The sequence below is a fragment of the Hoplias malabaricus genome, chromosome 4 (assembly GCF_029633855.1).
Source record: "Hoplias malabaricus isolate fHopMal1 chromosome 4, fHopMal1.hap1, whole genome shotgun sequence".
Classification (NCBI taxonomy): domain Eukaryota; kingdom Metazoa; phylum Chordata; class Actinopteri; order Characiformes; family Erythrinidae; genus Hoplias; species Hoplias malabaricus.
In genome coordinates, this window is record NC_089803.1 from 12,946,281 (window position 1) to 12,960,606 (window position 14,326).

General features: G+C 41.0%; 1 protein-coding gene across 1 annotated transcript; it reads right to left on the reverse strand.

Annotated features, from left to right (window-relative positions):
* Positions 1–836: 836 nt before the first annotated feature.
* Positions 837–12,747, reverse strand: LOC136695480 (V-set domain-containing T-cell activation inhibitor 1-like). The gene is made up of 6 exons (XM_066669591.1): positions 12,688–12,747; positions 9,522–9,887; positions 9,339–9,383; positions 9,205–9,243; positions 7,257–7,326; positions 837–1,221 (listed from the first exon to the last, which is right to left on the reverse strand). Exons 1-6 carry the CDS (start codon positions 12,716–12,718, stop codon positions 1,152–1,154), a joined length of 621 nt encoding a protein of 206 aa, XP_066525688.1. The 5' UTR covers positions 12,719–12,747; the 3' UTR covers positions 837–1,151.
* Between the last annotated feature and the right edge of the window lie 1,579 nt (positions 12,748–14,326).

Consider the following 14,326-nt stretch of genomic DNA (forward strand, 5'->3'; position numbering starts at 1 on the left):
AAAATGTGCTGCTCCTCTCTTTATATACTCATAAGAGACATAGTTAAAGGATGTATTGTGCTTTGTGGAACACACCTTGTAGCCGAGTGAAATCGAAATGTTTCCCGATCACTCTCACCATATTCAGGAAGGTAGCAATAAAGATCACTGAAAAACTGTTTGGAGGGGGCGATAACATTGAATGGTTTATTGAATCTACCGGCCAGTGTGAGTACTGCGTTTAAGTTTTCACTGTAATTGCTGGATTATTATTTTTTAATGACCCAAAAATTAATATGAGTTCTCTCATGGTAAATATGTAGGTACATTTACACACCTATATGTCCTGGAAAATCAAAAAACTAGGTAGTGTCACAGTCACACAGCTACAGGGTCCTGGGGGTTGTGGGTTCAAGTCCTGCTCCGGGTGACTGTCTGTGAGGAGTGTGGTGTGCTCTCCCTGTGTCTGCGTGGGTTTCCTCCGGGTGACTGTGAGGAGTGTGGTGTGTTCTCCCTGTGTCTGCGTGGGTTTCCTCCGGGTGCTCCGGTTTCCTCCCACAGTCCAAAAACACACGTTGGTAAGTGGATTGGAGACTCAAAAGTATCCATAGCTGTGTGTGAACGAATGTGTGTTTGGCCCTGTGAAGAACTGGTGCTCCTCCAGGGGGTGTTCCCGCCTTGCGCCCAGAGATTCCGGGTAGGCTCCGGCCCGACCGTGACCCTGGCTGGATCTTGGCTATTCTCAGATGGACTTTGGGGGTAACAGAAACCTGCTGTAAAAAAAAAAAAAACACACACACACACACACACACACACAACACCGGACCCTTAATTAAAATAAACACTGCTAAATTAAAATTCACTGTATAACTCCAGGCACCAGCCTGATCTCCTCACCATCAACAGACAGTTCCACCCTTTGTAAGAACTGGAGAGAAGTCTCTGTTCGTTTCACCAGCAGGAAGCCTTCATAGACTCCTGCATTCTCAGCTCTAACATCCTTCAACACCAGAGAACAGTTCCCCTTCAGCAGTTGATCTTCAGGAACGTCCACACGACCTTCATACCCCTCGCCCTGGTACAGTCTCTCCTCACTCCTCTCAAACACCGTCCCAGACAAAGTGCGCCACTCCACCTCAGGAGTCTGACTGAACGAGTGTGAGCCGGTTATATCACAAGGAAGAACAGCTGAGGAGCCCACTCTGGCATTGATTTTGATTTGAAGTTGCGCAGATAGAGAGCCTGGGTAATACATAAAAACATACAACATTTAAAAATATTTATACACAAATATAAAATGTACATTAACACCAATGTTCAGTTCCTGAAGGAAAGTGAGGACAGTGAGCAGCTCCCCTGAGGTTGCTGTGCTATCCAATGTAGAGTTGGGGACACGCTGAGTAAAGTCTTACTCTACACCTTTCAGGTCACCACCGTAGTTTAGTTTAGGGTTTGTACTGCATGTTATTTCAAAATGAGATGATTATCGACTCGTTTATTTCATGCTGCATTCACTACATTAGATTTCCAATGAAGCTAAGTGTGTAAAATGCGCATAAATGTAAATAAAAAATGAATTTGTAAGTCTCATTAGACCCATATTATATTCACAGTAGAACACAGAAGACATCATGGTGCTGAAAGTAAGACATTTTATATTTTCATAACAAAATATCGTCGTGTTTTTACTTTTATTATCTTCTACACCTTGCGGTTAGCATTAGCCACTTGCTATCGGGGGCAGCGGCTCACCTAGCCTCTGTGCGGACTGTTCTTCCGCCCGAGAAGCTGTGGAGTAGAGGTGGGCGATACCGGGAGTTTTGGTATCGATCCAATACCAAGTAAATACAGGGCGATATTGATACGAATACCGCTAGTCTTCACCACGTGCAGGTGCCGAAGCAAAAGACAGGCGCAGCGCGCCTGCTCTGCACTGACTCACTCATATGGCGTTATTTTTGTGCCACAATTCAACACACGCACGTATATTTCAAGTGAGCAATAAGATTTCTGCGTGTGCCCGGATATTTTTGGGCAAGCAAGAAGATTTCTGTGCATGCGATGTCTCTGACCTCTGAGTTTTTGTGTGTGTGTGTGTGTGTGTGTGTGTGTAAATCTCAGGAGGGTTGATTTAAACCTGCCTTCCGCTCTCTACATGAACAGTTTTTGAACTGCAGTATTAAGCTTCCCTTAGAAAGTTATTTACTGGTCTCCGGCCTGTATGTCCTTCCCACTTGGCGGTGAGCAAGATGTGCAGGTTGTAGTGTGCGTTCAAGAAACCTCCTTGCTCGCTTAAAAATATCCACGCGCGGTCGCAAAATATCCAGAATCCCCGCGTACAGAATGGTGGCACAAAAATAACGACTTACACCAACAGACTTTAGCAGGAGAGAAAAAAAGCTTGAGTATCGCTCTTTTTCCACGAGTATTGGTCAATACCAATACCAGTGTAGGTATCGATATTATCGATATTTGGATCGATCCGCCCACCTCTACTGTGGAGATGCCGTAGGTGAAGGTGAGGAATGAGAGCACACGACAAAGCAGAATTCATTTAGACTTGTAGTTAGGACGTAGTAAGCAGCTACAGCGTATTGGACCGACCTGGCTCCAGCACCTGAACTAAATACTGAGCTCAATGCTAGGGCTATACAGTGAGTTACACACATTCCACACCCTCAGGATGAAGACTCTATACGAACAGGGTGCTGCGTTCTGATTGGCTAAGAAACGTCACTCCAATCACTGCTACAGTATTAACTCATTTAGAAATTAATGGCAGTAACGCATCTCAAAAACAGTTCAGACATTTGGCAACAAACGTCTGGAAATCTAAGGGGCACTAATAAAACAGGTGGATGAGCACATATTTAAAAAAGCAGTTCAGAGAGACAGGGTCTCAGAAGCAAAGAGGAGCAGAGGTTCTCCAGTCCAAAAAAAACCCAACTGGATTTATTTCAGAAAAAAAAGTCCCTCAAAAGTAAAATTGTGAAGACATTGGGTATCTCTCCATCTACAGAACACAGTACCAGCAGAAATCCCTGTGTGTAAAGCTGATGGGCTGAAAATACTGAACCCTCAATTCTCTGGTCCTTATAACTGCTTTAAACACAGGCCTGATTCTGTTCTGGAAGTCACAGCATCAAGAACACATCCAGAAATCATTGTCTGTGAACACAGTCCTCAAGAGGAGAGGCACCATCATCAGCGTATTATCAGCACACAGTTCATAATCCTGTATCTCCAATAGCACAAACTAGTCTATGTATTAAATACAGGACTTAACAGTAACAACAGCAGCAAATGTATTTTAAACATGATTATGAATTAATTTGATTCTAAGTCATTCAGCTTTATTGTGATCACCGATGTGTTGAGGGAGAATGACCTGTAGATTCTCCAGGACGCGGTGCTAACATTAGTTCTGTCTAAAAGCAGAGCTTTAGTTCCCACTGTTTCAGCTCTGACCTGCTGCTCTCGCCACAAAACAACCCCCTGAATCCAACTCACAGGAATGTGGGTGTGTGTGGAAGAGTCAGACAGGAGAGTGTCGGAGCACACACTCACTCACACGTGGGGAATTAGCTCGGGGTGAATGGGTGAACCTTGGTCCAATTTGGTGGCTAAGCCAGAGTCCCAGGCCTTCAAAACACTAACGTCATATCAGAATGTGTGCTCAGGGATGTGGCACTATCATTAAAAACAAGATGTTTGATCTAAACTATGTCTTTACACTTTATTCTTTATCAAGATGCTTCTCTGGTTGTAAATACTCTTGGGTCTAAAAAACCTATTAAGAAGATAAACAATAAATATGCTAACAATGAAATGCACAGAAATAAAAACACAATCTCAGACTCAGCCAACAGTCAGTGGGAAAAGATGAGTTTTATGACTAGCTTTGAACATAGCCATGGACAAACAAGCACGTAGCTCAACAGGGAGAGGCTGGAGGGAGCCAATGAAGATGTTTCAGGGTTGGACTGATATGCTCCCAGGATCCAGCATGAGTCAGAACCCTTGCAGCTGAGTTCTGCACATACTGGAACATACTGGAGCCTGTTCAAGACCCGAGCCGGAAATGTCCTCCCAAAACCCCTCCACCCAGGTAAACACAGCTGACTTACAGCCCGTGTGACAAACCCCATTCAGACACACATTGGAGGCAGCAATGGACGCTACAGACCTCTACCCCATTTTTTTTTAAACAAGTTCAGTGTTATAATCTTTTCTTACTTAACAGGATTATTTTCCCCTTCTCGTCTAGGTTCATCTGACCTAGAAACCATCCATCCCATTAGAAGCACTGAAGGATTATCACAACTTTGTGGAGGTATGGCTCTGCTTCTTATTGTATCTTCTGATGTTTAGTTGTTATTCAGATTTCGTACATTTCCTCAGAACTGTGAACACAGGGGAGTTGAATCTGAGTTGTTAGAGTCGTCTTATAACTCACGGCCATGTTATAATTCTTATTGTGTGGCACATTAGTGTGTAACCGATTTGTTCCCAGGGTTTGGACTGACACGTTTAGTTGAAGCAACAAATCTCTTAACACTGCCAGGATTCAAAGTTGTTCCCGATGCCTCTACAGCTGGTGAACCACAGGACACTGACTGTCAACAAACGGCCACAGGCCAACAACATTTACACCGTGTTTAACAAGCAGTCCAGGGGTTTCACTGCAGAGTGGAAGCACCCCAAGGGTCATCAGTTAGTCTGTTCTACAAGGAAAGCATGGAAGTTTTGGACCTGGTGGTGCTCAAGCTCGCACTCGAGTGGCGGAAAATGTCTTCAGTTGGAAAACACCCACAAAACAAAAAGAGAAATACAAACTAAATACCGTTTGTGATATTTATAACACAGCGGATGAAGGTAAACAAGTTTAATAACTGAAATCTGTTCACAGATATGGACAACTATGACCTGTCGGTGTATGAGGATGGTGCTGATCCCGAGCGTTACTGGATGATCTGATGAGTTAATGAAGACATGGAATGAGAACAGTTTTACAGTAAAGGAGGACAGGCCGCTTTAAACCACAGGCGTGACAATGTCATTCAGAAGCAAGATGAATGCATTGAAGCACTGCGTAAAGAACAAGTTACTAATTCTGATTTAGTTCAAAGGATGTTCTTGAATTGAGTAAGGAACAGGTCGATAAAAATATAGAGCTAGAGCTAATGTACAAAGAGATTTTTACAATTAAACTGATGCCTGTTGCAGGACCGTCTTCTTCTAGATAATTATTATTAGATTGATAAATTACTGTCATTTGCTTTAAGTTTGTTTAGTGTTTTTTTTTTTTTGGCGCTCAGGAGGAGTGTTTGTTAAATAAATCAACTCCAGTACACACTGAAATATTAGCATTATTTTATATCTTTAACATTGAAAACTGCCAATTAGTGTAACGAAAATCAATCAGTGGGCCAAGGACTGAACCTTGTGGGACACCATATAAAAGAGCCACGATATTAAACTGTGGGCTGCTGTAGCCAATCAAATGCACAAGCTGCTGTGAAATTACTCACAGCAGAATGAGCAGCATGAACAAACGACAAGACATCCCTTATCTACTTCAACTGCCATCAGTCAGGAGCGGCAGGAACTTCATCCAGTATCTTTTTAAGGTACTACTTTTATTTTTAAATGAGACTGTTGTTACTGCTGACAGCTTTGTCATTGGAAGTGGCTATATATTTGCAGGGCGCTTTAATACATTTTTAAACATTGTTTCTTATCTCCGTCAGCTGAAGGTCTGTGGGACTTGGACAGCCATGTGGTAGAAACCATGGGAGTGGGAAATGCTACAGCAGATGCCACTGTTGAGGTCCAGAGGTCCCTCAGTGACCAGGTAATTCCATAGTCTGAGGAACCTTTGCGGTTCTTGGCGTCACAGAAGGATGTTTACCCTCAGCTTTATCAGCTGGCACTGGAGTCATGTACACCAGCCTCTTCAGTCTCACGTGAGGGGATACTTTCAAAAGCTGGAGAAGTTGTAAACAAAAGAAACCAGCTGAGCCCCAGCACAGTGGAAAAACAAAAACTGAATGACACAGGTATAAATCCATAATCACGGCCATTGAATGAAATAATCACTGCCCACAATAAAAGTACTTTCACTGTTTCTGTTCTCAAGCACCAACACATCCAGGCACACAACTCTGCCACGTTAAATACCTCAAAGCAAGCCCACAGGAGCCTGGCCTGTGAAAAAAACAATACAGTCATTAGACTAGCACTGTGATAAATGTGTTACCAAGAGCCCTGCTCAAGCCCTGGATGTGTGTAACCCAAGTCAGCAATGAGAGATGCACACAACAATTTAGTTTTATTTAAACAGCAGATACCATGGTTGTAATGCACTCCAACCGTTTAAAAAGCTGTGAAACAGATCTTCCCCAGTCAAAGGAAGCATTGAGGTTGGCACTAATGTACAGTGTCAAGAACACAGTTAGGAGGAAAGCTTCGATATACATCACTGATGTCTATTTACTTCACAAAGTTGCTTCTCTTTAATCATAAAAAAGCGGGAAAGGGGAAAAGAACAGAGCAAAGCCAGAGAAACTCTGAAGGGAAAAGTCTGGTCGAGAAAATAAACTGGAGAGCAGAGAGACCCAAGAGAAAACCCGAGAGTCTTTACGAAATTACTGGCCAGGCTTGTGTGTGTCACTCTGAAAAGAGAACCCCAGTCTGAGCGCTGAGGTGGAGGCTGGTTTCCCTTAAATAGGGGAGGCGCAGGTGGTGCTGATTGCCTCGAATTAAAGATTAGTGGTTCTGTGTCTCCCTCTGGTGGCTGAGGGTGGCTTAGCAGGCATTTGGTTGGTCAATTTAAACAGGCTCTTATTCCTAGGATAATATTAAACTGCGTTTCTTAATTTGAGTGTTACTTACACACACACATTATTGTGGTTTCTCGCTGTGATTTGTGAGTAATCTGAAATTAACTGAAAATGCTGATACAAGCTACTGCTTTATCTCTTCATTTAAAATTAGAATCACTTTAGTGGCCATGATGGTTGCACACAGGAATTTATTTTCTGCATTTAACCCAATCCGTGCAGGATAACACACATTTACACAAACACTAGTGAGTGGGCAGTGGGCAGCCCTAGCCCTAGCACAGCACAGGTTAGGGTTAGGTGCCTTGCTTAGGGGCACTTCATTCATGACCTTCCAGCTCTGGGGATCGAACTGACAACTGTCTGGTTACACAGCCAGTTCCTTAACCACCAGGCCACAGCTGTTAACTTATGAAGAGAAAAGCGCTGACTCACAACATGCAGGTGGCTAACACAGAGATGAGAGCCTGAAGGATGTTCTTCGTGTCCAGCACTGGATGATTCTCTGAAAAACATTTAATCACTAGTTACCATCCACTGTAACCAAGGTTGTGAATTTATTAAGACACTAATGTAAGAATATCTCCTCTCTGGCCATTCCTTCTCTAGTTTGTTTCTGTCCACACCCAGAGCAATGTAGCGAGTAAAACTACACATCAGTAGAAGACTACTGATGTGCAGACTGACCAATTAAATGTTTAAATAACGGTAGCTCTACAGTCAGACCGTCCAATCAGAAGATTTTAGGCTACTTCACCACGCCCCCTTCTCACTCAAGCGAACCAATCGGAGTAGGGGAGGGCGGGACTAGTTTGTGAACAAAACACTTCTCGAAGTTCTATGTAAGCTCTAGAAAAACAAAATATCGGACTTTTGTGAAATTCCGCCTGGACATACATAGATAACACTTTGTTATCTAGAACTATGGTGATATAATTTATCTCTCTCTAACATGTAATTTCTAACTATTCACCACTGCCTGGAACCAGTTTCCTCAATTTTTCAAAACTTTTTAAGGGGGCGTGGTGAAGTAGCCTAAAATCTTCTGATTGGACGGTCTGATTGTAGAGCTACCGTTATTGGTCGATAACCTTCTCTGTAAACATTTAATTGGTCAGTCTGAACGTCAGTAATCCTTGTTTACGTCAGACAAAGCTCATGTACCCATCCTCATCTCGAGCAGCTATGACGAAACATAAATATAACTTCTCAGATGAATTAAAAAGGAAGTTCCCATGTTTTGTGTAGCAAATAAAGATGTAAAGGATCTAAAAGCACACATGGGTTCAGCTAAACATACAACGGCAGCGAGGGGCGAGAGCTCATGTGTCCTCTTTTTCACCATCTCAACCATTGTCACCCTAGATACAGATGTAGGAGAACACTGAACACATTCAGTTCACACTACAGCTCTGTCTCTCTTTACAATGAGGGAGACATCTGCAGAGTTAAGGCTCTTAAGGTGGTACAGTATAATTGAATGTGGCACTGTTTAAGAATAGAGCCTTTTTAAAGGGAACGTCCCTTTAACGCCCAGATTAAAAAACCTTCACTGACTCCCAGTTGATTATTGAATACAATATAATTCCTATTCCTCGTTTTTAAATCTACCTCTGTGCTCTGTTGTCTAGACACAGTCCTTCCCACTCACTCCAGTCAACTGATGCTCATTTGCTCTCTGTTCCTCCTGCCAAACTACACAGGTATGGGGACAGAGCTTTTAGTGTCGCAGGCCCAAAGTTATGGAACTCTATCCCCCTGCATCTTCGTCTCTGCCCGTCACTTTCCACCTTTAAGAAGCATTTAAAATACTTTTATTCAGACTGCTTTTCCTAATGTGTAGTTTTACTGTCTCACTGCCTTTTGGTTTGTTATAGTTGTAGTAGTCCTCTATTTTCTTACTGTACTCTTATGTCTTTATGTTTAATTTCATAGTTTTCTTTTAATCCTCACTGCTTTATTTTTGCTGTTTTACCCTTTTTGTCCCCTGCAGCTGTTCCTGAGTATCCTGAAAGGTAATTTTTATATAAAATTCAGGTGTTTCCTCATCGTTTGCTTCTCTCCATTCTGTTTGTGCGCTGGAAACTGGTGTATCATTTATAAAAGCTGCAGTGTTAGGAAACAAGTTTAAACGTTTGTAATTATGATCAGTGCACACACCGTGCCTCTCTCTGTGCCTGTGCGTTTCAAATCTGTGCTCGAGAGAGGGCTATTTAAACACGTGAAATGTTCAAACTTGCAGGTTTATATTTTCCACCTGTTGTTTTTGCGCCCTCCTCTTTTGACAGGATATGCTTTAAATATGATTGTACATGTGAATAGTGACAATAAAAGACATTCAAATTCAAGTCCCCTCATAATGAACGAGAAGTTATTGACTTACTTGATGAGGCTGTTGTTTCTTTGCCATGGTCCAGTGGATCTTTGTGGATAACAAAAAAAGAAAGTATTCTTTAAAACTAAAATTTAAATAACGTTTTTGAAAAATTAAAATAAAAATGACATGAAATGTCTTACTTGCTTCTCTTTCATCCTCAGGCCTCAGTTCACGCTCCGGTGGATCTTTGGGAGTAAGAAGAATAAAGTAATGAGCCGTTATAACAGTTCCCTTATATAACATGTTGAATCCGTTAAATCAAACTCCATGAAATCAGGACTCATTCTCTGTATAACTCTAGACCTCAGGACTGAGCTCCTCACCATCAACAGACAACACCACTTTCTGGAGGAAGACACGTTTAAACTGGAGAGAACTCTCCATTTGTTTCACCACCAGGTAGCTCTCATAGACTCCTGCATCTTCAGCTCTAACACTCTTTATCACCAGAGAACAGTCTCCAATCAGCAGTTTATCCTTGGGAACGTCTACACGGTCTTTATACGCCTCAGCCTGATAGAGCCCCTCATCACTCCGCTCAAACACTGTCCCAGAAACAGTGTACCATTCCACGTGAGGACTTTCACTAAACGACTGTGTGCTGATGTTATTCTTCAAGTTGCAGGGAAAGATGCCTGAGGAGCCTGTTCTGATCGTGATGTTGATTTGAGGTTGTGAAAATTGAGAGCCTGGGTAATACAGAAAATAAACAGCATTTAAAATGGTCAATATATATTTAAATATTTATGGACATTTAAATAAAACGTTATGTAGATTAACCAGAAAGTGCAGTTCCTAAAGAGGCCAATTTTTTAAAAAACACTTGGAATAGAGACTTACACCTTAACGCAGTTCAGTCCACAGTAAGGATTTCCCCTTTGTATCAATAGCAGAAAAACACTGGCTTTAAAAACAGACCCTTAAATACAGTCACATGTACAACAATGTGCTCCTGATGTGGCAAGTGACCAATCAGAAGCTTCAAACAATTACCATCAATTTTTGAAATACCTACAACTTTTTAAGAGATGGTGCAGCTTGGTGAAAGTAAATGGTATGACCTCTGAAAATCTGTGAATTAAAGCAACAACAAATGTGTCTCTAATCAGTCGTTTTATAAAGTAGCTCTGACATGAAGATAAATAAAAAGTGACATGAACCATGTGGCATTTGAAAATCTATAAAGCAGGTGTGTGGAACCCTTTTTGGCCTCAACTGTTTTTTGCTAAAGTTTTGCTCAGCAGTTGCTAGTGTGTCCCAGGTGGTTGCTAGAGCTCTGTTCCTGATGGTTGTGTAGATTGGAAGCTGCTGCTATTCCACAGTGTATTCTGTATACAGTGTTGTATATCTGTGGTCTCTAAGGTGTTGTGAATTTCTGCCGACTCTATGAACCAAACAGCATGAAAAAACAAGACTCATAATCTTGATGAAAATTTGCTGATTACCTGAAAACAAATAGAGGTGTTAAATTCAGCTTTTTTTATTAATGTGACAAACTGTGTTAAGAAGAACTATCCGGCTTCATATCTGCCTTTAATGCTCTTTATTAAAAATTTCTTTAAAAACATTAGAGAATAAGAACAAGTGTCAGGCAGCATGTGGGAGTGGCTTGTAGAGAGACTCAGCTGGAACCTATTCAAAGTTTTAGTGTTTCACTCTGAGGGTGAGGGCTCTGAAAAAATTGTTTTCACCACAATGAAAGAGTCCAAACACCAATAAACAACCTAAAAGCATCCTATATATTACTCCCACACTCACAGCACACAACAATGAAAATAAAACCCCAAAAAAGTGAGTGCATGCTGGGAGCTCTTCCTGTGCGTACCAAAGCACCGCCCACAGCCATAACTCACAGCTTCAAGTTCATTTCACTCTTCATTGGAGTAATTAAAAAAACTTTTTTAAAGGAGTAAAAATTCGGTTTTAAAGGAGCTATCTGTAATATATTTGCTGTACTTGGTCATAAAATATGCATGTTGTGTGACTGTGGATTAAGGAAACCGGCTAGATTGAAGCACTAGCTGGAGCAATATGTTCTCTTTGAGAAGTGCCCAGTCAGGAGGTGAGCTCCAGCCTCAGATCACGCCCTCTGTCCAATCACATTACAGTCCACACCCACCACTGTGAACAGAGTTAAAGTTATATTTTACCGGACCCAAAAAGCCCCACTGACCAGAGATGGAGTAAAATGAGAGGAAATATTGGCCCTGTGTTTGAAAATGGAGGCAGTTTAGAAGCAGAAAAACTACAGAACAGAGCCAGAGCTGGATAATATTCTCCTGAACAGGTTACAGCTAATTATTTCTGAAACAGACTCCTATGTAGAGATTAAAAGGAGTAAAGGCCATATGTTGTGTGTTTTAAATAAAGAAAGTGAGGCATAGTGAGGTTTGAAAGGTGTTAGGGCCGTGTTTTGTGTGTTTTATACGAAGAAGGTGAATAACAACACGATTGAAAAGTGTAAATACCATGGTTTGTTTGTTTTAAAGAAACTGAGGCAGATTCATGTGTGTTTTTCCATGTTGTGTTTGTTTTAAATAAATTAAGGAGTGAAAATTGTGTTTGAAAAGCCTCGTGTATTCACCTATTTAAGGTGGAATTGCAAAATCAAGCTTGGTAGTACACAGCAAATATAAGCATTTCTTTAGTAGGTAGATGTTTTAGTGACATAATGTTCACCTGGTCGTGGGTTTTAAATGGATAAAGTGGGAAATAAGGGTTTCAAAACGAGTTTTGTTCATAAATCCTAGCGCTAACTAGGTTTGTGTTTTAGATTGATACAGTGGAATAACAGTTGCTTCAAAAAAGCTACAGCACTAGCTTCTGTTCTTAATGTGGAACAGAGAATTCAAGAAGCTGGTGAATAACGGCAATAATGGGGAGGAGGAAGAGGAGGCAGACTGCTCTGTCCACTGTTTTGAAACTGTAATATACTTTCACTTTTGAACGCTTGGTGGCAGTATTACAGACTGCTCCTTTAAAGTAAATGACAAAAAGATGATGTCATGTTTTGTTGCTTGACTCAGTTTCACAGTGTGGACACAAAACCACTAACTAGACTCTCCCATTTTAAAAATGCTCCTTCATACAGTGCAGACAAATGCGTCAATTTTCAGACAAATAAATGATTCAATAAGTGGAACCCTCATGTCGGTGAGGATTTAATCACCATTCATGAGCTCACATAGGCTTTACCCAGACTTAGTTTTAGAGGGTAACAGATGATCAATACAGAGCATACAGATGTATATAGAATGTGAATGAAATGAACAGAATAAGGGACCAGCTCTGACTTCACCAATGAACTACACTTAGAGAATAAACTAGTACAGAATATAAAGCATTCTCTTTTAAACTGAATCTTAAAAGCACACTTAAAAAGAGTTAATAAAGTAAAAATAACATCATGAATCCATTCCTTGCTGCTCTCAGGTGTAGTTTGTACGTTTTGTGTGTTTATGGTTTTATTGTGTAATAGCTGTGGCTTACCTCCATCTCTGATGTTCTGCTGAGGTTTCATCTCCTAAAGCTTTGAATCTGCCGTGTGAGAGCCTTATATGTTATTGTCAGTGAGCGCCAGCTTGTTAGGGTTTTTTTCTTCAGATGTTTTCTCAGTCTGGGTTTTCCCTTTACAATGATTCTGACTTCTCCATTGTTTCTTACATATCCATATTAGATAACCATGTTGCTTTACTTTCCCTTTGTTTCTGTGTTTCTACTCTGTTTCTCTCTATCTTTCTCTCTCTCTCTCTCTCTCTCTCTCTCTCTCACGCTCGCTCTCTGTCTCGCATGTGTGTGATGATAAAGAGGAAATAATACATCCTCATAAGAGGGCAAATGATGTACAGTGCGCAGTGAACAGTAAGGAACTGATTCTTATTTACTTTCTTCATTGTCTGAAACCGCTTGAGCTGATTATTATTTCCTCACATTCATCTTCTCTGGGAGAATGTGATTTGTAGCCAGAAGCAACAAGTGACAAATGAAGCTTATATGTTCTCTGTTTGTGCAAATGAGTTATGATGAGGTGAAGTGACATTTTTAACCAAATTAGCTCCAGCAAAGTCCTCTGCTCAATCCCAGACACAGAGGCCTGATGTTCCCTCACTCAACTTTTGTTCCTATCCTTAACAGAGTGGTTTTACACTTGGAAACTGAAGCTCGTAACCACTGTTTCCTGTTTTATACGATGCATCTTTGCACATATACAGGGGTATATTAAAGAGAAAATGCAGCATGGAATAAAGTAGCAGATACTGTTTTGTGTCTCTAGTGAACCGTGACACTTGGTAACCATGACAACACTAGTGCCTCAAACACACCCACAAGAGAAAAACTAAGCCACTTATCATTTGCTGGTGTGAACAAGGTGTAAGAAACATGGTGTTTTGATTTTGGCCCTAATTGTATTGCACATACTGAACTGTTGTAAACTGATGTATGCAGTTTACAGAAAATAAACAAGTATCATTAGGCTCTGCCAGACCCTCCTTTGCTTTTCCACAGCAATGCTGAAGATGATGTGATAAAGATGTGACCCCAAAACACCATGCAGTAATATGTTTGTAGAAGAAGCTCAGTATAATCCAGAAACAGTGAATACCCCAACGCTGCTCACAACGGTTTGAAAGGCATGTGACAACGAACAATATAATCTTGGTGAAAAATGTGTATTTATTTTACACACCTGTAACACAGCTGTTCATGAGGCAGTTAAACTGATTGAGACAGATGTCTTCTGTTTATTTGATGAATTCTTGTAAGACGTCTTATTTCTCATAATCTTTGGTAGACTTGTAATCTTGCCTCATGTGACATTCAAACATTCGAATCCCTCTGGTTCTTCACTGAACACCAGTTTATATAGTACCAGTGTACGTAACACATACTTGAATGCTGCAAGAACCAAGAGTGATTTCCCAATACAACATTCACATTCTTAATATTCTTCAAAACTGACTACATTACAACCTTCCTTTAAAATCTTTCAATTGTAGGAGTGGACACTAATGAAAAAAGTCAGATCACACATTTCTCTTCACTTTGTTCTCCAGCTCCTGCAGACTCACATGCTTCCTGCCTGACTTCTGTTTCCATTTTTAGTGTGACCACAGATCTATCTAGCATG

Excerpts from the sequence above, each read along its gene's own strand:
- LOC136695480 (XM_066669591.1), bottom strand. The coding sequence starts at position 12,718 with ATGAAACCTCAGCAGAACATCAGAGATGGAG. Across the intron at positions 9,888-12,687 it reads GCAGAACATCAGAGATGGAG|GCTCTCAATTTTCACAACCT; the intron begins GTAAGCCACAGC and ends TGTATTACCCAG. Across the intron at positions 9,384-9,521 it reads AGTGGTGTTGTCTGTTGATG|ATCCACCGGAGCGTGAACTG; the intron begins GTGAGGAGCTCA and ends TTACTCCCAAAG.